This window comes from Narcine bancroftii, chromosome 1 (genome assembly GCF_036971445.1).
Source record: "Narcine bancroftii isolate sNarBan1 chromosome 1, sNarBan1.hap1, whole genome shotgun sequence".
Taxonomy (NCBI): Eukaryota; Metazoa; Chordata; class Chondrichthyes; order Torpediniformes; family Narcinidae; genus Narcine; species Narcine bancroftii.
The window spans coordinates 481,099,175-481,123,179 of NC_091469.1; the positions used below are offsets into that span (position 1 = coordinate 481,099,175).

The following is a 24,005-nucleotide window of genomic DNA, read 5'->3' on the forward strand; positions in this document are numbered from 1 at the left end:
GCCACAAGACTCACACCACCAGGTTCAGGAAGAGCTGCTCCTCCTCCACCATCAGGTTTCTCAACAATAAACTCAGTCAGGGACTCGCTTTAGGGCTCTTACTTTTGCACTTTATTGATTTTTTTTCCTTTCTGTATTGCACAGTTTGTTTAAATTTCTGTATTTGTTTACATGTGTATGTTGTGTACAGGTTTTTTTTGGCATTATCAGTAACTTGTAATTCTGCCTCACCTGCAGGAAAAAGGTCAGGGTTCTATGCCATGTCATGTATGTACTCTGACAATAAATCTGAATCTCAGTCAGAGATCTTCAATCTGAAAAACAGCCTTCCACTACCATCTTCTCACTCCTATCAACAAACTAATATTGTATCCAACTAACTTGCTCACTCTTCAGACCAGTCTGCCATGCAGGACCTTGCCAAAATTCACAAAGACAACTTCTATCTTTTTGGTCAATCTTGATGAGATAGCGCTGAAAAGAACAGTTTAACACAATCCATTCCCTAGGCTAAGATGTCTCACCCGTCAAGACCGTGTGCCCCTATACTTATGATATTCCAGTACTCGGCAACATTTACCATATGTCTGTGGCTGTTGAAATTGGATGCTGGGAAACAATTTCTGGGGCCACGAATTCCGGGCAGCCATATTTGCTAAATTGCAGCTTGTCCCGTGAGAGTTCTTGCGCAAATCCAAAATCACAAATCTTAATGTCGTCTTTTTCTGGATGCACCATTAGAATATTAGCAGGCTAATTAAAGAGAGGAAAAATCACAATGTAAGTTAGTCACCAATTAACTATTCACAGAAGGTCGTACATCCCCCTACAAGCCTTTTTCTTAAGAGGGAGGCAAAGGCTTTAAAAGAAATGGAAAAACTAAATATTAAGACAAATCAAGAAGCAATGTTCACAAACAAATTTGTAAAGATTGACGATTGAAGGAGATCCTGGGAATAAATGAGTCAAATGATAATAAAAGTCTAAAAAGAAGTAACAACCAGACATAAAAAAAGCCCACAGCTGCCAGAAATTTAAAAAAAACTGTCGACACTAGAAATAGAATCATGGAACACCACAGCACTGAAACAGGTCCTTCAGCCCTTCTAGTCTGTACTGAACTATTATGCTACCTAGTCCCACTATCCTGCACCCAGTCCATGTCCCTCCGTAACCCTCCCATTGAGGGTACCTGTTCAATTTTTTCTTAAATGTAGAAATTGAGCCTGCATTCACCAATTCAGTTGGCAGCTCATTCAACACTCTTACTGCTCTCTGTCTGAAGAAGTTCACTTCTCTCCTTTCTGTCTCCTTCCATGATAAATTCTTACTATGTCCCTTATCATATCCAATTAACACCTTTTGTTGGTCTGGATTCCTCCCCCCTTACTTGAAATGTGAGACTTTCTGAGATTTCCTGCTTCTGGCTCATTCTGCTTCTTCCTTGAAGAAGGGTTCAGGCCTGAAAAATGGCAATAGATCTTTATCTCCTATGGATACTGAAAAGTCCAGCTGAGTTCCTCCAGCATTTTGGTGTGTTTTCACCCTAATGGTCCTTTTAAACTTTTACCCTTTCACCTTTAACCCATGTCCTCTAGTTGATATCTCACCCAACCTCAATGGAAAAAAACCTGCTTGCATTTACTCTATCTACTCAATCTTCTACAGTCCTGGAAAAGATGTCCTAACCTGTTCTTCAAGTCCTGGCAAAATCGTTGTAAATCTCTGCACTCTTTCAAACACTGATATACTTCCTGTAGTTAAGTAACCAAAATTGAACACAATGCTCCAAATTTGGCCTCACCAACATCTTATACAACTTCACCATAACAGCACTACTCCTATACTGTGGAAAGCTCTCTTTATGATCCTCTCTATCTGTGATGCCACTTTTCTACTGTACTCCTCAGTGCCATACCCTTTACCGTATATGTCCTACCTTGATTTGTCCTTCCAAAGTGAAACATCTCACATTTGTTTGCATTAAATTCTATCTACATTTTGCATCCCATTTTTCCAGACTTTAAAAGCCTTTCTCACTGTCCACGAGACATCCAATCTTGGTATCATCTGCAAACTTGCTGCACCAATTTTCCATGTTAACTTATGTAGATTAGTGTTTTCCAAACCTTTTCGGACTGCTGCCCACTTGGCTCCTAGGCCACATCATCAGCGCCCATCCCCAACAAACACACACCTCTTTCTTGGTACAGTATTAGGTCTACTACAAATTTAAAATAACAACTATTGTGTCTCGCCCTTGTAACTTGTAGACAGATACACATTACTTTGTTAATTGGCGTTCTGTGTCTGCTTGTTATGATAAAGGTGGTAGGTACTGATTGTATGAACCCACGAATTAACATCAGTATTGTTTTGCAAACTTGTTCAGAACATTACTGGTTCGTATGTGGGTGCATTTGTGTCTCTGTTACGTATTGGTGTCGTGTGTAAATAAAGTTCACCGTTTCGTACTGACACATAGCGAGGATTGTCACTACAACTAGGCAATTGGGTGGGAGCGATGTTCTGGCAAAAGGCTAAAATGAATGGCCCCACGTACAGAGAGGAGGAGCATTGCAAGCCAATGGAATGGTCAGATAGCATGGACATGTAAGGAAGGAGACTGATGATCATCTTGTGTCCCTCCTCAAATAATCGGAGTTCACGGGATATCAGGGACCTTTTGGCTGCTGACAGTCTTCCTGCAGCACTGACACGAAGTCTTGTGACAAAAGGAACAAGTCTTGTGACAAAAGGAACCCAGTTAAAATATGCTGCACATTGCTCCTCAATGAGAAACTTGGGCTAGAGAGAATAAAGGCATGGAGCTAATGGGCAGGCTGGTCAATGCATGGTAGTTTGAATTGTAGCTGCGGTGATACATCACTAGCCTACTGCAGGGGGCAACCTGTGTACCTGTAGGAAGAGCACTGGAAGGACAAGACAACACCTGGCTGGCTGTCAATCAGCCCAAATGAATGGACCGAGCCCCACCTGGTCGGCTGCCAATCACCCTCCGGGATATAAGCTACATCCAGCAATTTCTTTTTGTTTTTATTGCACATGCTTTAAATCTGAAATAAAAACAGAAATGCTGGTATCATTCAACAATAAGGCAGCTTCTGTGGAAAGCGAAAAGGTATTAATATTTCAGGTTCTACACTTTTTATCTGATCCAAATAAAAATGAGAAACTTTATGGCTTGTGAACTTGTCTCTTATGTCTCTTGTGACAAAAGAGTATTTCAAAAAAGTGAAAAATAAATGATCTGGCATTAGTAACTTTAAATGAATGAAACATTGATTTTCCCTATATTCTGAGACTGAAATTTTGCTTTGTTTGCTCCTGCAGCAGCCACTGGGTTTTTAATCTCTTGGTTTGGTGAGTTGCTTACCAGCATCACTTTGGACCATCTGCAGATAGTTTCAGATGGGTAAGATGTTTCGTTTCTCTCTGGTGACTTGTATTTTCTATTCGTACTTTTAGAATATAACATGAAACTGAACCAAGAAATACATGATGCTAATATGGGGCTAATATCTCATCTTTGGGAGCTATTGCACAATTGAAAAAAACAAGATCACCTCTACACAACCTTGAGGTGAATGTGTGGTCAATAGTCAGTTTAATACATATGAAAGAAAGAAACTTACATTTATGTCAAGATGAAGAATATTGTTGTCATGTAGATAGTGAACCCCTTCCAAAATCTGCTGGATATAGTTCCTAACCTACACAAAACAATAAAATTAAATAAATACATTAAAATTTAATCTCTGTAATTGAGTCACATAGAAATATATCCTTCAGCTCACTCATGTCCATGCTGACCATTTAGTTCCCATCTTTTCCAGCACTTGGTCTATGCTTTTGGTGTTCATGTGCTCTTGTAGATGCATCTTAAATACCCTAAAGCAGGGGTTCCCAACCTGGGGTACATGTACCCCCAGTGGCACATTTGCACTTTTCAGGGGGACATTGGGTCTGAGAGGATAACCACTGCTATACAATACATGGTTTGTAATCTGCAGTCAGATTGCACAATTTTGTGTTTTTTTTATCCTTAATTTTTAGGGGAACACGGGAACCTATAAAAATGCCCAAGGGGTACAGAGGAACAAAAAGGTTGGGAATCCCTGTCCTAAAGGTCTCTACCTCCACCACCCCCTCAAGCAGTTCATTACAGATTATATCCACCCATTGGTTGAAAAAAAATCTTACTCAAGTTCTCTCCAAACCTATTGCTCCTGACTTTAAATCTTTACCCTTTGGATTTATGTACCTGTGTTAAGGGGGAAAGTTTCTTACCAAAGCTCCCATTTACGCCCCTCATAATTTTACATTAACTAGGTCCCCAACGCAGCCTCATTTTCTCCAAGGAAAACAAACTCAGGTGGTCAGATTCTCCTCCTAAATGAAATGCTCAATCCAAGGCAACTTTCAGGACAATTTCCTTTGCACTCTATCTGGTGAAATTACATCCTTTCAATAGAACATAGTGCAAAACAAGAACAAGCCCTTCAGCCCTTTAGTCTGCACTAAACACGATTGGGGTAGCAGTGGTATAACACTGTCACAGCACCAGCAACTGGGATTCCAATCCGGCGCTATCTATGTGAGTTTTCTCTGGGTGCTCCAGTTTCCTCTCACCATTCAAAACGTACTGGGGGTGTTGATCAATTGGGTGTAATTGGGTTCATGGGTCGAAAGGGCCTGTTAGCATGGTGTATATCTAAATTAAATTAAAAATTTAAATTTTAAAAATTTATACATTTGAACATGATGCCTAAGTGAAAGTAAAATTTGACTACTTGCATGCGATACATATCCTTCTAATTCCCTGCACATTCATGTGCCAACAAGGGTAGCACATAGTATTTCAGCCATAGCCTAACTAATATTTTATGAACATACAATTATCTTCCTGCTCTTCTACTCTCTTAACACTTTATCTTTCAAAATGCGTCACCTCACACTTTCTTCAGGTTAAATTCATTCAGACACCACTCTGCCCATTTTATTAAATGATCAATAGATCCTGTATTTTAAGGCTACCCTCTTCATTCTAAATATCATGACTTTTTTTGACTTCTGCAAAAAAAGTGTCTTTGATATCTCCCCTAAATTTTCTTCTATTCAGCTTTAATCGCTGTCCTCTGGTATTTGCTACTGTTCCCACAGAAAAAAGAGCCTGGCTGTCCATCGTCATAATCTAATCTTATATTGTCACCTCACATCCTTCATCTCTCCAAAGAGAAAAGTCCTGGCTCTGACAACCTTGTTTGATATGACATGTTCTCCAATCCAGGCAACATCATAATAAACTGCCTCTGCAGCCTCTCCAAAGCATAGAATATAGAAATCTACAGCACAGTACAGGGCCTTCAGCCCAGTGTTGTATTAACCTAATAACCTACTCTTAACAACTGCATAGAAATTCCTTACTGCATAACCTTATTTTTTTCAGTTCTATTTATCTATCTAATAGTCTCTCAAAAGATCCTATTGTACCTGCATCGGGAGGCTTGTTGAGTTTCCTGGGCCAGTACAAAATCTTGTAGTTGTAAGTGGACAGCTTAATTCTCCACCTCAGGATCTTATCTTTCTCAATTTTTCCTTGCCGTTTGTTGTTAAAGATAAATGTGACTGCACGTTGGTCAGCCAGCAGGGTGAATGGTTTGCCAGTTAGGCAATGCCTCCAGTGGTGCACAGCTTCCACTATGGCCTGGGCCTCTTTCTCAATGACTGAGTGCTGGAGTTCGGGACCCTGGAGGGTATGGGAGAAAAATGCCACTGGCTTACCTGCCTGGTTCAGTGTGGTAGCCAGGGCAAAGCCAGACACATCTGTCTCTACCTGGAATGGGATGATGTAACGAGCCCAGGGGACCCCAAAACCCAGCAGCAATAGATATTCACCAAGACAAATGGTTACTTAAACAAAAGTTGCTTTTAATTATCTTTAAACATGAAAACAGGATCAAACTTTAACTTACTCCTATTAACTTACTTAACCCCCTTCTAATTTTAAGTGCATGTATATGAAATGCATGAGTAAGTTTAGCAAAATTCTTTAATTCACAGTCAATTCTCACTTCTCACTCCTTCACTGGTTGCAGGCAATTCTTATACTGTGCACAGACTGTAACATTTATGAATTTCACCAGGCTTTGGTGCTTGAAAGGTAAATGGTTACCGTTCAGAAAGGTTCTTGTCGGTTTTCAGAAAGAGGATTTGTTGCTCACTGGACACAAACTGATTCCTTCTAATCAGCTACATCAGTGTTTTGCCAAAGAAACTTGCCCCATCAGGGTTTTCCAGATGATAACATTTTTTTTTCAGGTCACCACAGAGAGCCTCTTTGTTTCTCTTATTTCAAGTGAAACATTAGGCTGCCAGTCCTCTCCTCTTGTATGGACCACAAGGGCTTTGACCAGGCTGAACTAAGAACTCACAACCCATCTTCCAAATGGGGTTTTTCCACAAGCTTGCCAGCTTGCCCTGTTCCAGTCCCAGCTGCGGCTGCTGAACCGTAGAACTGAAATCCCTCTCTCACAGAGAAAAGCCTGTTTTTCTCTCTGTTTGCAAAACCATATGACCCTCTTAGAACAGCCACCTGCAGGTAGACAGACTGTGGCTCCGAACCTAATCCTCCGAGTTCTTTCATCTGTTGTTTTCAAAACAACAATCCATTAGTGAAGTCCCTATAAGCACTCTTCAAAGTTTTTGCAAAAGCACTCGGAGCTGGGGCTGTCAGGCTTGAGCAGATCTCCAGTATTTTAAATTAGATCTGTTTTGAAGTGTTTGTATGTGACCTGCACTAAAAAAAACCTGCCACAATTTAACTCCTTTAAAACATGTCTATATACAATATAAAACACAACATAACTGTCACAATGCACTCATCTGCAACGTGTATCGCCACCTTGGCAACGTTGCCTTTGGTGCGAGTGAAGGCTGCTCTGGCTTCTGCTGACGGGGGAAAATTAGTAGTTTTTAAACATGGGGGTGGGCTTTGTCTGCATAATTAGGGGCCCATTGTGCACAGTATGAAAAGAACCCTAGGCACTTGTTCAAGGCCTTGAGGTTATGGGGTAGTTTACGCACCCTAGACGCAAAGTGCAGAACATGCATTTCTTCTGGTTATACGTGAGATTTAGGGCTTTTGCTGTCTGGAGGAATTTCTGCAGGTTAGCATCGTGGTCCTGCAGGTTATGGCCACAGATGGTCACATTTTCCATCTCCCTCTGGAAGACCAAAACTCCATTCGTGACTCTAAAGGAGACCCTGAGGAAATGGTAGAGGCAGCTGTCCGATCGGGAGCTGGTGATTGTGGTGAAATACCTTGACCTTATATGTTTGACCCTGCTCTCACTGGCTGGCTCATGACTCCTCCCCTTTATTCCCCATAAAGGTTGTCATGCCACAACCCTGCCCTCAGTTCGAGTCCAGGTCAGTGTGAGCCAGAAACTCAAGGGATACTGTCCATCTCTAGCTAATAAAAGCCTTTAGTTCCGGTACTTCAGTCTTTTGGTTAATTGATTGTGCATCAGTGATAGGCCCACTTGAGGTCAATGGTGAAGAAGACCCAGTATTAGGCAATCTTTTTCACCATGTCGGCTATGCGGGGGAGGGTGTAGGTGTCCAAGAGGGTGAACTGGTTGATGGTCTGGCTGATGGTCTGCTCTTTACCACCACCACCTGCGCTCCCTGAGGGCTGGTGCTGGGCTCTATGATGCCCTCTGCCAGGAGTCATTTAACCTCAGCCTTGATAAGGCTAGGGGCTCTGTCCCCAGGGCTGTATTGCCTGCTCTTAGTTGCCACTGGCTGACAGTAAGAGGTGAGGTTTTCGAACACGGAGTCGGTGGGACCTGGAGGGTGGACAGATTGCAGATCATGAGCAGTGGGTGGTGGCCAGGTCACTAATGTGCTGTGTTGGGAAAACGGGTGGGTGATTTAAAAGTTGGTTATTATGGACAGTGAGGGGGGTGTGGGGCCCATCATGTTCCATCAGAACACTTTCAATTTGGCACTGGAAGTCAAGTCCCAGTATGACCAGTGCACAGAGTTGAGACATCACGAGCAATTTAAAACTCTTGTACTTGGTGCCACACACGGTTAGTGTTACTGTGTAGCTCCCTTAGATTTCGGTCGAATGGGACTTGGAGGCCAACGAGATTTTACACTTGACTGGTGTCACTGTGAAGGAGCAGAACTGTACAGTGCCTGGGTGTATGAAGTTTTTGGTGCTTCTCATGTCAAACAAGCAGTTCATAATGCAGCCATTTACTGCTAATTGGTGGAGCCTGCTCTGATCCAGAACAATGGATGCCAGCAGAAGTTCATTGTCTGATTCGCTACTACTGCATGTGCACATTGGCTACTTCCAAAATATCCACTTTGAAGATGGCTGCCCCCATGGTTTGTATGCGGTTGCCGCTGGAAGTGACGTCGACCCTCGCCATTATGCTTGGGCCTCTGCTATGCTGTTTTCCGCGACCGGAAATTGGGCCAAAAGTGACGCGCTCCAAGATGGCGATGGTCTCTATTCACATATGGCGCTACAAGAGGAAGGTCTGGATCTACATATCCATGCATGGTGCCCTTTTCTTCTGCAGCTGGAACAGGTCGCGCTTCTAGCAGGGCAGTTCTTCTGCGGGTGCTTTGTCTGGCCACAATAATAGCACTTCGGGTGCTTGGTGATAGCAGCTGAAGTTTGGGACTCCACATCCCAAGATGATGGCACCAAAACTCCCCACGTGGCGGCCGTGATGCTGGTACAGTAAACCTCCACGTTCTGTTGAACCGTCTCTCGTGCCTTTACGAGATAGGCCATGTCCTGCAGGTTCCGATCACCTTTCTCCAGGTGCCTTTTTTACCTGATATGATCAGACCTGAGGCCAACCAGACAGGCGTCCCTCATTAGTTCCTCCTTGTAGACAGTTTCTGTAATGTTGGTGCAGCCACAAGCACTTCCCAGCTCCAACAAGGCTTGAATATATTCATCTACGGACTCATCAGGAGCTTGTCCACAGCTGCCCAGGAGGTATCTGGCTTAGATCATGTTCTTGCTTCTGTAGGAGCCCCATAGTGGCTGAATAAGTCTCATGGTCTCTAATCATCTGGAAGACACGGTGGCCGACCTGTGCAATCAGTAGGTCTCTCTTATCATCCTCGTCCCGGATGACGTGTCGCCTCATGAAGGCATTCAGGCAGTGTAGCCACTGATCGAATTTTATGGAGGCCTCTGGATCCTTGGGGTCAGTGACCAGTTTATCTGCTAAAATAGCCTTATCCATGGCACATAGGTATAGTGATTAAATTCTTCTTCTTTGGCTAGGCTTCGCGGACGAATATTAAAGGAAGGGTAATGTCCATGTCAGCTGCAGGCTTGTTTGTGGCTGACAAGTCCGATGCGGGACAGGCAGACACGGTTGCAGCGGTTGCAAGGGAAAATTGGTTGGTTGGGGTTGGATGTTGGGTTTTTCCTCCTTTGTCTTTTGTCAGTGAGGTGGGCTCTGCGGTCTTCTTCAAAAAAGGTTGCTGCCCGCCAAACTGAGGCACCAAGATGCACGGTTTGAGGCGAGATCAGCCCACTGGCGGTGGTCAATGTGGCAGGCACCAAGAGATTTCTTTAAGCAGTCCTTGTACCTCTTCTTTGGTGCACCTCTGTCTCGGTGGCCAGTGGAGAGCTCGCCATATAACACGATCTTGGGAAGGCGATGGTCCTCCATTCTGGAGACATGACCCACCCAGCGCAGTTGGGTCTTCAGCAGCATGGATTTGATGCTGTCGGCCTCTGCCATCTCGAGTACTTCGATGTTGGTGATGAAGTTGCTCCAATGAACGTTGAGGATGAAGCGGAGACAACGCTGGTGGAAGCGTTCTAGGAGCCGTAGGTGATGCTGGTAGAGGACCCATGATTCGGAGCCGAACAGGTGTGTGGGTATGACAATGGCTCTGCATATGCTAATCTTTGTGAGGTTTTTCAGTTGGTTGTTTTTCCAGACTTTTTTGTGTAGTCTTCCAAAGGCGCTATTTGCCTTGGCAAGTCTGTTGTCTATCTCGTTGTCGATCCTTGCATCCGATGAAATGGTGCAGCTGAGATAGGTAAACTGGTTGACCGTTTTGAGTTTTGTGTGCCCAATGGAGGTGTGGGGGTGCTGGTAGTCATGGTGGGGAGCTGGCTGATGGAGGACCTCAGTTTTCTTCAGGCTGACTTCCAGGCCAAACATTTTGGCAGTTTCCGCAAAACAGGACGTCAAGCGCTGAAGAGCTGGCTCAGTAGTGTTATCAATTATACCTGGCAGGCCAGAAGTCAAGATTAACAGGCTTTAATCGCTATAAACTCACAGTCACATCTTCCATGCTGTTGGCCCGATTTCAAGGTAGTACTGAGGCAGGGGATTGGGCAATACCGCCTTTATTAGGGATCCTGGAGGGGGAGGCGTTACAGTATCTCAGGCGGGCCAACCAGTACAATGACTGCAATACAGTGTTCCACCACAAGGGAGGAGTGGAGGAGGGAGTAGAGTGAGCGGGACTGCTCACTCTAGAGAGAGAGGAACGTGTCTAATGGTAAGATAATAGAGTAGGTGGCGGAAATGGCAGAGGCTGCAGAGGCTATTGGGGTGGAAGGTTAGTTCAAGATGAACCCTGTAATTGCGCTTGGGGGCAGGGCAGACGTGCTGGTAATATGTAAGGTGGGCCGAGTTGATGGTTTTCATTAAAAAAATGCAGCATCCCTTCTACTACCCCAAACAGTCCTTGTAAATTAGCAGGGGTCATCCACTCTATCCGGTGCTCCCGTTGTGGTCTCCTCTACACTGGAGAAAGCACGCTAATATCTTCTCTCTTTCTCTCTTTTCTTTCCCCTCTCTTTCCTTTTCTCCAGCTCTGCATCCCAGAGCCACCCCTTCCTCTGATCATTTCTCACCTGTCCTCTTACCTATGACCAATTATCACCTTTTGCCTGTTGGCCTGCACTCCTCCCTTTTCCCTTTCTTCCATTCTCCCCAGCCTTTTTGCTCAAACCTTGAAGAAGGACGTAGGCCCGAAATGTTGATTATATATCTTTACCTCCTGTGGACGCTGCAAGACCTGAGCTCCTCCAGCATTGCTGTATTTTTACCCTCACAAAAGGAAATAATTTCTGGTCAATCACTAAATTTAAATCTTGAACATATCAATCTTTTGAAAAAGGCCTCTTAAATTAGCAGGTAAACTTGCACTTTCACAATTTCAATTTCAAATAAGAGAGTTTGAAGAGGTATGCTTTTGAAAATACAGCATCTCATCCTCTGAACCATGTTCAACTTAAGGATACATGCAGGCAGTTTAGATCTTCTCAAGTTAATTTTATCATTTTATTCATATATAGACAAATGAATAACTTTTACTAATGAAATTCTGTTTGTGAAGGTATGCTTTCACTCCTTTTTAATTATTTGACAAAGTTTAATAGGTTAAAAATGAGTAAAATTGATAATATCTTACCTCAGGCTCTGCAACACTTTTTTTCTTGAACAAGTGATCCAGCAATTCTTCATTTGAGCACCTGTTGCATAGTTCAGGATTATGTATAAATCGAATATATCAGACAAATGCATTATTTTCCAATGGGCATGTAATTTTGCTTTGAAAAGTATTCTCAAGGGGAAGGAGTAAAAAACACGCTTGAGAAACTCAGTGTCCTTTATGTAGCAAATATGAAGATACATAGCTGACGTTTCGGGCTTGAGCCCTCCATCAGAGACGGAAAATATTTCCATACCTTGATGAAGGGCTCAAGCTCAAAACATAGATAATCTTTATCTTTGCTCTATAAAGGACACTGTTTGACCTGCTGAGTTTCTCCAGCATCGTGTTTTTACTTCAAACCACAGTGTCTGCAGACTTTCATGTTTTACTCAAGGGGATGGAGTTTCTTCTGAAACACTTTTAACCTATTATTTAGAAGTATTGCCGTGGAAAATTGTTTCAGCCTGCATTTAAAACAAAATAGTCCAGCTGCTGAAAGTACAATCTCTTTATATAATTGATGCATTGTAGCGGCCCGCTAACTGGGACGCGACCTGGTACACAAAAAGGCCAACCAACGTGATAACTACACAGACTCCGCAGGGGACAATGACCTTCGTCCCAGGTGACCAACTGCATGGCGGGATACAATAAGCAGCAGTGGGAATGCCACCCAATCAGAGATTGGCGCTGCTGTGTCGTCACTCCTGTCGTCAGCAGCAGGGAGAGAATATAAACAGTGCAATAAATCAGTCTTCCACTTCGACTCCTCAAGTGTGTGTCTTCTTTCCACACTTCGCGGTAGCGTGCACGCTACATTGGTGACCCTGGCAAGTCTAACTGGCAGTTCGACCTGAAGATGACGGATCAAGCAGTTCCTCACACGGTTTTGTTGAAGCTGACAACTTTCTGGGCATTGCAGCCACACGTGTGGTTCGAACAGGCTGAGGCCCAGTTCCACCTTTGACATATTAACGCTGATGACACACATTAATACTACATGATGAGCTTGCTCGACCAAGAGACAGAAGCAAGGGCCATCGACTTCCTACGGCAGCCACTGGAGCAAGACAAATACGATGCCCTCAAGGAACTATTAACCCCACTTTCAGGCTCACAGTGCAAGTGCGCTGCCCTATTGTTGCGTATGGTCGGTTAGGGGGAAGGGCTCCATTTGCCCTCATGAACAAGATGCTTGCCCTTGCTGAGGGACACAGGCAGATTTTCCTTGAGCAGCTGTCCAAGGATATCTGACTCTTGCTCACCGATGAGGTCTTCAGCGACCCCAGGAAAGTTGCAGCCCAGGCTAAAGTGCTCTGGGAGAGTGAAGAAAGAAAACGGCACCTCAGTGGAGCAGATCACTAGGTCCTGCACACAGCCAGCAAACAGAGAGGTGTGGATCCCCCGATCCAGCAGTATTGCTACTATCACCAACGATGGGCCACAGGAGCCCATCAATGCTGCCCACCTTGTGTGTTTCGGGTAAATGCCATGGCCAACCATTATTAATGGTCATGACGTTTGGCCAACATGACAGCCTCCTCCTCGTGTGGTACTCTCCTCAGGAAGGTGCTTCCTCATGAACACTGGTCCTGAAATAAGTGTCCTCTCCCCCTCCCTCGGCCTACGACACCCAGATGGCAAACCAAGCCTGGTACTGAGGGCAGCGAACACCATCACTAAATGAACATTCAGCTTCGGCAGCAACAATGATATTCATAATTGAGGCTGTGGAGCAACTGCTCCTGGGAGTAGACTTCCTGCATGCCCACTTCCTGGCTGGTGGACCTTAAAGAGCGGCAATTGGTACATGCCGGGACTTTTCAAACTATGCCCCTGGGGAAGCCAAGTTACCTGCCCCCCACCTGGCCTCGGTTTCTCTATCCAACAATGTATTTATGCGGATCTTAGTGGAGTTTCTTTCGGGTAAGACACCACATCATCACCAAGGGCCCCCCCGATCCACGGCAGAGATTGCTGCTTTACCCCCTGAGAAGCTCACCCTTGCCAAGGGAGAGTTTTTAAAAAATGGAAGAGTTGGGGATAGTGCAGCATTCCGACAGCCCTTGGGCCTCGCCCCTGCACACGGTAACGAAGGCAGAAGGAGGGTGGAGCCCGAGTGAGGACTACCCCATGCCCCACATCCAAGATTTTACCACTAACTTACAAGGGGCATGGGTGTTTTTAAAAGTCGACTTCATTGGGGCTGTTATTGGATCCTGGTCCATCCAGACAACATTCCTAAAACCGCTTTTGGAATCTTTGAATTCCTAAGAATGGCCTTTAGAATGCAACCTTCCTGAAGTTGATGGATGTGGTGGGCCAGGATCTCCCATTCACGTTCAGCTATTTGGACGATATTCTCATCGTCAGCTGCAACAACACAGAGCATGCAGCACACCTGAGGCAACAGTGCACCCGGCTGCAGAAATTCGGACTATCTATAAATCCTGCTAAGTGCGGTTTGGATTGGAAATGATTGACTTCCTGGGGCGTCGAATCAACAGGCACGGAATGAAACCCCTACCAAAAAGGTAGAGGCTGTTTGGCATTTTGCCAAGCCCCACACAATGAAGGGATTGCTAGAATTCACTGGTATGATGAACTTTTAACACTAATTCATACTGGCAGCAGCTCACATCATGCGCCTCCTTTTTGGGCTCATGGCAGGGAAGGATAAAGACATTACCTGGGACAATTAGGCCTCAGAAGCGTTCCAGAAGGCCAAAAATGCACTGGCCAACGCTAGCCTTCTGGTACACCCCAGACCAGAGGAGCCAACTGCTCTTATAGTAGACACCTCCAGCACAGTGGTAAGGAGCATACTAGAGCAAATCATCGAAGGGCAAGGGAAGCCCCTGGCCTTCTTTGGCAGGCACCTCCAGCCACCCAAACTCAAATATAGTGCTTTTGACTGGGAGCAATTGGTGTTGTACCTGGTAGTCAGGCTCTTCAGGTATTTTTTGGAAGGCAGGTAATTCAGGGCCTTCTTGGATCATAAACCGTTAACCTTTGCCTTCCACAAAGTGTCTGATCTGTGGTCAGCCAGGCAGCAGTGACCCCCCTCATACATGTCTGAGTTCATCACGGACATCCAACACATCGCAGGTAAAACCAATGTTGCATTGTCACGCCCAATGATTGAGTTCATCCAGACGCTGTCCCAGGGAATAGACTATTCCGCCCCTAGCTATGGCACAGCAGGAAGACCTTGATGCACCCCCACCTCCCCCCCACCAGACTTTCGAGCCAGCATGATGTTGGTTCAGCCACGTCCATATTGACATTGTAGGGCTGCTTCCGGTCTTCCATGGGGCGAGATATCTCCTCACCATGATTGACCCCTCCTTGACGTGGCCAGAGATGGTCCTGTTGGCTGGCACAACCACCAAGATCTGTGCCAAGGCACTGATTAACACCTGGGTGTCGAGGTTCAAAGTCCCAAGTCCTGGAGCATATGACTTCCGATAGTGGTATACAGTTCACTTCAGGACTTTGGGTGGCGCTGACCAAGTTGCTGGGAACCCAGCTCCACCATACCATGTCTTACCACCCTCAGGCCAACGGGGTGGTAGAGCAGTTCCACAGACACCTAAATGCGGCCTTAATGGCTTGGCTCAAGGGGCCAAACTGGGCAGATGAGTTACCCTGGTTCCTCCTGGGGATCTGTATCATGCCGAAAAAGGACTTCAACACCTCAGCAGCTAAGAAGGTACATGGCACACCATTGGTGATACTGGGGGAGATTCTGAATGCCGCCTAGAACCTGGAGGACCCCACGACCTCATTGACTAAGCTGAGGGAAAAACTGGGCACTCCAGCTCCTCCGCAACCTCTGCCACACCGCCAGGCCAAAGCCTACATCCCCAAAGACCTGTGAATACATTTTCATTCGGGGGGGGGGGGTACACTGAACACCTCTGCAACAGCCATATGAGGGGCCACATAAAGTAATGGGTCGACATGTGCGCTGGCTATAGGAGTTAAGGAAGAGACTTTCACTATGGACCGCCTCAAACCAGCACACCTGGACATTAACCAACTGGTCTCCATGCAGCCCCTATGACACAGAGGTAGGCCACCAATGTGGCGAATAGTGCTCTAGTCGCCGGTTCTGCGGGGGCGGGGGGGAGGGTTTGTGTAGTGGCTCGCTAACCATGACTTGACCCAGTACACAGAATGGCCGATGATTGTGGTGACCATGCAGACCCCACAGGGCCAATGACCTTCTTCCCAGGTGACAACCTGCAAAGCAGGAAACAACGAGCAGCAGTGTTAATGCCGCCCAATCGGAAATTGGTGCTGCCATGAAGTCACTCCTATTGTCAGCAGTGGGGAGAGAATATAAGCAGAGCTGCTAATGCAATAAATCAGTCTTCGACTTCGACTCCTCATGTGTGTGTGTGTGTTCTTTCCACACATCACAGTAGCACGCACGCTACTGTTAAATAAAGGTATCGAAAAATACAAAACTAAGCAAGTTAAATGCAGTGTGGCTATCAATTAGCCATGAAACAACCTGCAATCATCTTAATTTAATAAAAGTTACATTTTTCATTTGTCATTTTGCACACTGTCACATGTTTAAACAGTGCTTTATACGCAGAACATCAAGAATGCTAATATTTTTCACTCACCGAAAATCAACCCCATAACAAATTTGGACAAAATGAAATTGATTAAAATTAAACCATGAGCAAGCATATTCTGCAAGTAACTGGGAGATATTGTTTACACATTCTTTGAGTGTCTCCTTGCAACAGCCAGCTTCAAGGTTGTGGCTATTTTTTGCATATTTAATATAAACAATCAGTTTTGAATTTTCTTTGTTCTGAGAAGATGGAAAGAATGGAGATGGTCACCATTTTAAGCATTGTTTAATGGTTTCATTATAGTTTTTAGTACCATATAAGAAAGTAATAGTTAGTCACTGATAAGGTTTACTAAACTGTGAAAAACTCAACTGTAACTTTACAACTGACTTTTCTTTGAACGAGTCATAAACATTGACACTCTAGTCTTTCCAAGAGATTATAAAGGAAGATAGTTGCAATACCATGGTCAGCACTGACATGGTGGGCTGAATGGCTTGTTCCCATGCTGTGCTGTTCTATAGTCCATGTACATGGATCCAAACATAACAGGGAAACAAGTAATTAAATAAAACCTACAGAAAGGATACATTTCCAGTACTAATACAAGTGTTCCTTTGGTTTCAAACATATCAAGTAGACAGGCAATCTTTGAATGGTTAAGCCCGGACAAAATGGCAAGCTCTTCATAAGCCTTGGTATCTCTTCTGAGTGTAACAAACTTAGCTGCACAATGTCTTCCACTCTGCTTGTTCACAACTTTCTTCACAAAGCTATACGAACCTCTTAAACAAAAGAAACAAAAGCATATTGACTTTTTTGTATTAATTCATAAGCAAAGATAAAAGACATTTTAATTTTCATCTTTGTCAAATGAAAATCAGACCATGTCAAACTAGACCATACCAGGATTAAATTAATGAGCCAATAATCACACAGACAAAATTCTATTTCAGTTGCTCAATAATCAGATACCTTTCCCCTTTTTATGGCTTTTTTAGAATAGAAGTTAAACAGGTTCCGTCTCCTTTATTCGTGGATAATCATTCAAATGAAATGATTTTGGTGAAAAGTGGCCCATTTTTAACTCATGATGTTATGGTCAATATCTAGATCTCAATCAATTTCACACAAATAAAAACTAGTCACTATCATTTTACTTTGTTTAGGTAGATGCTCTGTCAAAATTGGCTGTAGTGTTTTCTATATTTAAACAGAACACTTCAAATGAAGTAATGGGACACAAGTCTTGAGGTTTTAAAAGGTCTTTTAAAAAAAAATCAGTCTTTATTGTTAAATAACTGCTACAAACAGAAGGATTTTAAATTCTTCAATCATTGCCCTGTTTAAGAAATGCATTTTAGCAGTACATATCGAGGTTAGCGCCTATTGCAGGACCAGCAAACAGGGTTTGAATCTGGCACTATCTAAGGAGTTTGTATGTTCTCCCCCAAATTAGTAAAATTTGTCTAATATGAAGCCTCAGTTATGTGCTTCACTCAAATCCACGCGATCCCTGATAGCTTCCAGCATTATACATCTGCAATTTTGAGAGTATTTTTATTTTAAATTTTACTGATTCAGCGTGGTAGAAGGCCCTTTCAGCCCATGAAACCCATGCTGCCCAATTCATCCAATTAACTTAACAACCCCTTACATTTTGGAGCGTGGAGGAAACCAAAGCACCCAGAGGAAACCCACGCAAGTCACGGGGAGAATTTCCAAACTCTTTACAGACTGTACTGGATTTGAATCAAGGTTGCTGGAGCTGTAATAGCATCACGCTAACTGTCATGCCCAATTTTATAACTTTTCTTCATCAAGATGTAAATTTAGATTTAATTTAGAGAAACAGAATAGTAACAGGCCCATGAGCCTGTGCCATCCAAATACCCCAATTAACCTACAACCCACATTTGTTTTTGAAGGGTGGGAGGAAACCGGAGCTCCCAAAGGAGAGAACAGACAAACTCCTTACAGACAGTGTGAGATATGAACCCTGACCACGATCTCTGATGCTGTAACAGCACTGCACTAACCAAAACGCTAACCGTGCTGCCGTTTTATGTATCTGGAAAGTTGCAGCAAATAAGACTTTTATGGCATCTCTAAAGTGTACTTAAGTATATAACAATAAATGTAATCAAATGTTATAGCCAGCAGAAGTCACCATTGACAGAAACAAATATTCAGGTTTGTAATAGTCATTTCTAGTTGTGCTCTGTGTAGTTTTTGTATCTCTATGACCGTCTTTCAAATAATTGTGTATTTCATGCAAGAAGGATGGTTGGTTTAATTGAATATTCACTGCAATCAACAAGGGAGAAAGGGAAAACAGAATCAAGTCTATCTGAAAGGTGTGACCACATCATTAGCTCCTAATCTATGATTTTTCATGATACACTGTTGATTTATTGATTGAAAGGGTTCATGGTTGAGAGAGAGATTTTTCTTGAAGGACGATCAAGCTTTTTCATATCTGTTAAGCCGTACAGTATTTATTGAGGAGGAAGATTAACATTTTCAACTAATCAGGGATTTAGCAACAATGATTGCATTTACACAGCAAAATTCAAAGTTTGGATTTATCATCAGAATACATACATGTCATCACATACAACCCTGAAATTATTTTTGTATTGTGTCTGGCAACATTCCAAGACTTATTTTATTTGTAATGGTACTTATTAATAACCTTCTCAGCAGAATCAAAGGTTAAAAAAGACAATGTTTACCTTCCAATTTCCTCTTTAACATTATAATAGTAGTGCAGTTCTCTTCTCTCTGCTATTTTCTCTCCAGAGCATTCTTCCTTTATCTTTGTTTCTGAGTTGCCCAGGAATTTCCCAAGAAAACCCATAACAACATAATACTGGAACATTAGTCTTTATTTATAAACAATTGCAGTTGGCAGAAATGCATAAATATATTAAAATGTAAGACTGAAGGAGCCTGGTTTGATTTCTCAGCAAAGAAAACAACATATTGATGAGAAAAATATTAATTGTAATTTCTACTATTCAGCCCTTGGTAAACAGAGATATTGGCAGTTTTTATTAATATTAAAGAACCTAAGACAATATTTAAAGAAATGCAAAGAGTTGCTTAATTATCCAAAACAATGGTTCTTTTATTGAAACAATCTTCCACGTTAAACTGCATAATATTTATTCAGGCCTGGGGCAATATTTATCACATTAAAAGTGAGATGCAGAATAACAAGATCTCGGAATTCAGACCTAATGCAAACCAATAAAACTCTTATTCAAAATCCCAAGGTTGAGAAAATTTGGGATATCTTCAATTATATTTGTTCAATTTCAAGTGTGTTATTATACAGTAATATGTCCAGATGAAATAGTATTTCTCCGGACCACAGTGCATGCAGATATGCATTTCTCATACTGCATATAATAATTACATACCTACTTAAAATTATAATATAAAATACATATGCATAAATATTATAGAGTAGTTCATTCACTTTCATGAATAAAATACTCAAGGTTACAGAATACTGTTAATCACTCTCACAGCTTGCCGGAAAAACTATTTCCCATCCTGGCAGTTAATTTTGTTGCTCCTGTCCCTCCTACCTAATGGTATGAGTCAAAGATCCTGTGTGCTGGATGGAAAGGGCCCTATTTAAGCCACAATCCGGTGAATATCATCAACAGAGGAAATGGAGACCCGAGTGATCTTCTCCGCAGTTTTCATGGCCCTCTGTAATGATTTCCGGTCCGATGCTTTACAGCTACCGTACCACACAATAATGCAGACAGAAAGAACACTCTTAATTGTGCTCCTGGATAATGTTAAGATGGAGGCCAGTGGCTTTTCCCTCCTCAACCTCCCTAGGAAGTGTAGGCACCTTCCTGGCAGATGACAACATAGGTTGTCTGTTATATGTAGTCTCTCTCCACAATGGAGCTGTGTAGTGGAGAGTAGTCGACATTCACTTTCCTGGAGTCCACAATCACCTCCAGTGTCCTGTCCATGTTGAGACTCCGGTTATTGTTTTTACACCATTTGATGAGCAACCCATCCTCCTCTCTGCAAGCTGACTTGTCATTGTTGCCACTGAAGCCAACTACTGATGTATCACCGGTAAACTTGATCATTCTGTTTGAACTGAATCTGGTAGTGCAGTCAGGAGTCACTAGAATGAACAGTAGTAGGGTGAGGTGTGCCAAAGATCAGCATGATGGAACTTGAGGATTTGCTGCCAACTCGGGCTAACTACTGTCTTTTGGTCAAGAAGTCAAGTTTATTGTTATGAGAAGGACCTAATCAGATGTGGATTGGAAGAGCTCTCCATGAAGATTGATTAAAAGATGTATTTAAAGTCATCAAATAAAAAAAATATTTATTAAAAAACAAAATATTGATTGGTAAGAAGAACAAGACCCAGAAAAATAAAACTGAAGAAGCTCAAAAGTTGCTGAGATTGTTAACAGAAAGTCTACAAAGGAGTGGTGATGAAGGTGCCACCATGATGTTGGAACAAACCCAAAGAGGTAGGGGATTGACACAGGATTTCCATAAAATGATGGAAAAGATGGAGGTTCTGAGTGAATGATTCTCTAAGTTGCAAAATGTACTAAGAAAAATGGCAGAAAAAGTAGCAGTGATGGCAATTGAAGACGTGACAACTTGGGTAGGCCAGGTTGAAAATGATCTGATAATGACTCAGGAACAACAAAAGACCCTGGAGGAAAATACAAAGAAGTGGAAAATTGATAAACAACTGCTACTGGTCAAAATCAACCACATCGAAAACTTTAGCAGCAGAAACAATGTCTGAATTGTCAGACTGAGAGAAGAGACAGGGGATTGATCTGGTGAATTTATTTGAAGAGTGGATCCCACGAGTGCTGGGTGTGGGAAGATTCAAGGAAAAACTACTTGTAGAGAGAGTTCTTTGGACCTTCGGACTCAGAAGGGCGGATGACCAAAGACCATGACCAGACCTGGTAAGATTTCCGAGTTACTGGAATCGGGAGGCAACATTAAGAGCAGTAGTTGATTATGCCAGGGAAAATAATGGACCAGTCGAGAAGGAAGGAGGAAAAGCACTAATCTTTCAAGACTTTAGTGCTAATTTTGTAAAACAAAGAAAATAATTTAATGGTGTTAAAAGACAATTAAGAACACAGAATATAGGAGTCACGTGATGCGGAGCTGAACAGACGGACCCCACAAGAGCTCCTCAATACAATCCTGCATATCGAATGAAAAGCCCAAATATTACTACAACATGGGCAAGAAGAACAGAGCAGCCTCTTGGAAACAGAGGAAAATGATGGGCAGAAACAAATGCTGTCAGGCACTCCGTATGGGAGAGATAGGATATGGGAAGATTCCGACACGATGGCAGAGGGCCCGGAGCTGGCAAGGGGCAGACCAGTGCTGACAATTGGTGACATGATGGGCGTCGTACAATCGCTGGCTAATAAAACCGAGACCCTAGAAAAAAGGGTCCAAAAGATAATAGAAGGAGTAGGTGAAGTGAAGACGGGACTCACCACTCTAACCAACCATATGGCAGCCGCTGAAGACAAAATGGCAGACGCAGGGGACAGTCTGGAGAAAATTGAAAATGATACAGACGCCTGGAAAGTTGAGAGAGTCTGCTGAAGAAAGTGGATTCATTAGAAAATTATAACAGGCAATGGAATGTAAGGACTGTGGGGTTAAGAGAAATGGAGGAGGGTCAGCAATCAGTGTTTTTTTGGGAAATGGAACCTGAAGATCCAGGGAATAAACAGGCGTGAAGAGCCCATTGTAATTGAGAGGGCCCACCAAACCTTTGGTCCACGACCAGGGCCGAACCAATGCCATACCCGATACTGATAAGACTGCATAAATAGCAAGACAGGGAGATGATACTCCACATGGTCAAGGAGCATGATGGGCCATTTTTAGAAGAAGGGGCAAGGATCAGCTTTTTCCCTGATTTTAGTGCAGCATTGGTCAAGAAGAGAAAAGAATTCAATGCCATTAAAAGAATCCTACATTAAAAAAAAATTGGATATGCCCTATTGTACCCAGCGACATTACTCTTGAAATGCCAGAGGGAGAAATAAAATATTTAAAAGGTATCCGAGAGGCAATGGAGCTGGCACAGAAAATGAAAGGAAGACCCAAGGGGAAGATGGAAGAACAAGGAAAATAGACTAAGGGACAAAGAGATAAGGAAAATAATGAGATATCCTTTCTCGACAATTTTTGAATAAAGATGGATAGCAAAGCAACATAATACATAAGTTAAGGGATGTAACACCAATGGGAGGAGACAAAGACATTCAATGTAAATAAGTATATACAATAAGGAGGGGGAGAGAGAACTGAATAGAAGGGTAAAAGCTTCAATGAGAGCAGCAGGTGGACCTGGCTTGAAGGGGAACAATGGCACCAAAATAAAAGGGAGAAAATTTAGTATATATTATGACAGATTATGTTTTATATTGTATATAGCTATGTTTTAAAGGAGATAAAGTGTGACAGGCTTTTTAGTGTAGGTCACATATAAACACTTCAAAACTGATGTCATTTAAAATGCCAGAGCTCAGTTCAAGTCAGACAGTCCAGGTTCCAAGTACCTTTGCAAAAACTTTGAAGAATGCCTAAAGGATTTCACAAGTACGTTTTAATTGGACCTGCTGAGGAGTAACTAATTATTGTTTTGAAAAGCAACAACTGAACGAACTCAAAAGATTGAGTCCAGTGCTGCAGTTTGCTATTCTAAAAGGGTCATCTGGTTTTCTCAGGGGGGGGGGAGAGAGAGAGAGGGGGGGGGGGGAGAGAGAGAGGGGAGGGGGAGAGAGAGAGAGAGAGAGAGAGAGAGAGAGAGAGAGAGAGAGAGAGAGCGAGAGAGAGAGTTCAACCTGGTCAAAGTCTATACAAGAGGAGATAGCTGGCTGTATAATGTTTCACTTGGAATATGGGAAACAGAAAAGGAACTCTGTGGTGGCCTGAAAGAAAGAAGTTATCATCTGGAAAACCCTGATGGGGAAAGTTTCTTTGGCAAGACACTGATGTGGCTGATTGGAAGAAATCAGTTTGTGTCCAATGAGCAACAAATCCCTCTGAAAACCGACAAGAATCTTCCCGAGCAGTAACCATCTACCTTTCACCAAACCCTGGTGAAATTCATAAATGTTAAATTCTGTGCACAGTATAAGAATTGCCTGATACCAATGAACTTTGAGGAGTGAGAAATGAGATTGGACTGTGAATCAAAGAACTTTTCTGAACTTACACACACATTACATGCACGTGAGCATAGAATAAGAAAGGGGTTAAGTTAGGTTAAGTTAATAGTAATAAGTTAGAGTTTGATCCTGTTTTCATGTTTTAAGATAATTAAAACCAACTTTTGTTTAAGTAACCATTTTGTTACGAGTCCAAAGGACCCCAAACCCCAGCAGCAATAAACATTCACCAAAGCAAGTGGCTTTCAAAACAAAAGTTATTTTTAATCAACTTCAAACATGAAAATAGAATCAAACTTTAACTTAACTCTATACTTATACTATACTCTATACTAACCCAAATTACCCCCTTCTAATTCTAACCACACGTGTATGTAATGTGTGTGTGTAGATTTAAGAAAAGTTCTTTGGTTCACAGTTCAATCTCACTTCTCCTTCTTCCAAGTTCTCTGGTTGCACAGAATTTAACATGTATAAAGTTCACCAGGCTTGGTGCTTTAAAGGTAAATGTTTACTGCTCAGGAAGGTTCTTGTCGGGTTTGCAGAGAGAAATATTTGTTGCTCCAGGATTTCCACAACTGAGGTACCACCTCTAGTCACCGCAGGGTCTCACTGATGAAACTTGCTCCATCAGGGTCTTCCAGATGGTAACCTCTTTCTTCAAGCTACCATTCCTTCC

The 24,005-nt window shown here is 42.9% G+C and overlaps 1 protein-coding gene across 13 annotated transcripts in view; it reads right to left on the reverse strand.

Annotated features, from left to right (window-relative positions):
- LOC138751919 (obscurin-like) overlaps nucleotides 1–24,005 on the reverse strand; it is a 755,203-nt gene that overhangs the window by 73,887 nt on the left and 657,311 nt on the right. For 12 of the 13 annotated variants that reach the window (XM_069914884.1, XM_069914878.1, XM_069914879.1 and 9 more), the window contains 5 exons: nucleotides 18,848–18,938; nucleotides 16,703–16,897; nucleotides 11,497–11,557; nucleotides 3,657–3,734; nucleotides 581–753 (listed from right to left, as the gene is read on the reverse strand). In XM_069914884.1, coding sequence (XP_069770985.1) covers nucleotides 581–753; nucleotides 3,657–3,734; nucleotides 11,497–11,557; nucleotides 16,703–16,897; nucleotides 18,848–18,938 — 598 coding nt within the window. Of the gene's footprint in view, nucleotides 1–580; nucleotides 754–2,997; nucleotides 3,078–3,656; nucleotides 3,735–11,496; nucleotides 11,558–16,702; nucleotides 16,898–18,847; nucleotides 18,939–24,005 lie in introns of those variants that run through there. The other variant, XM_069914889.1, reaches the window with a different exon arrangement.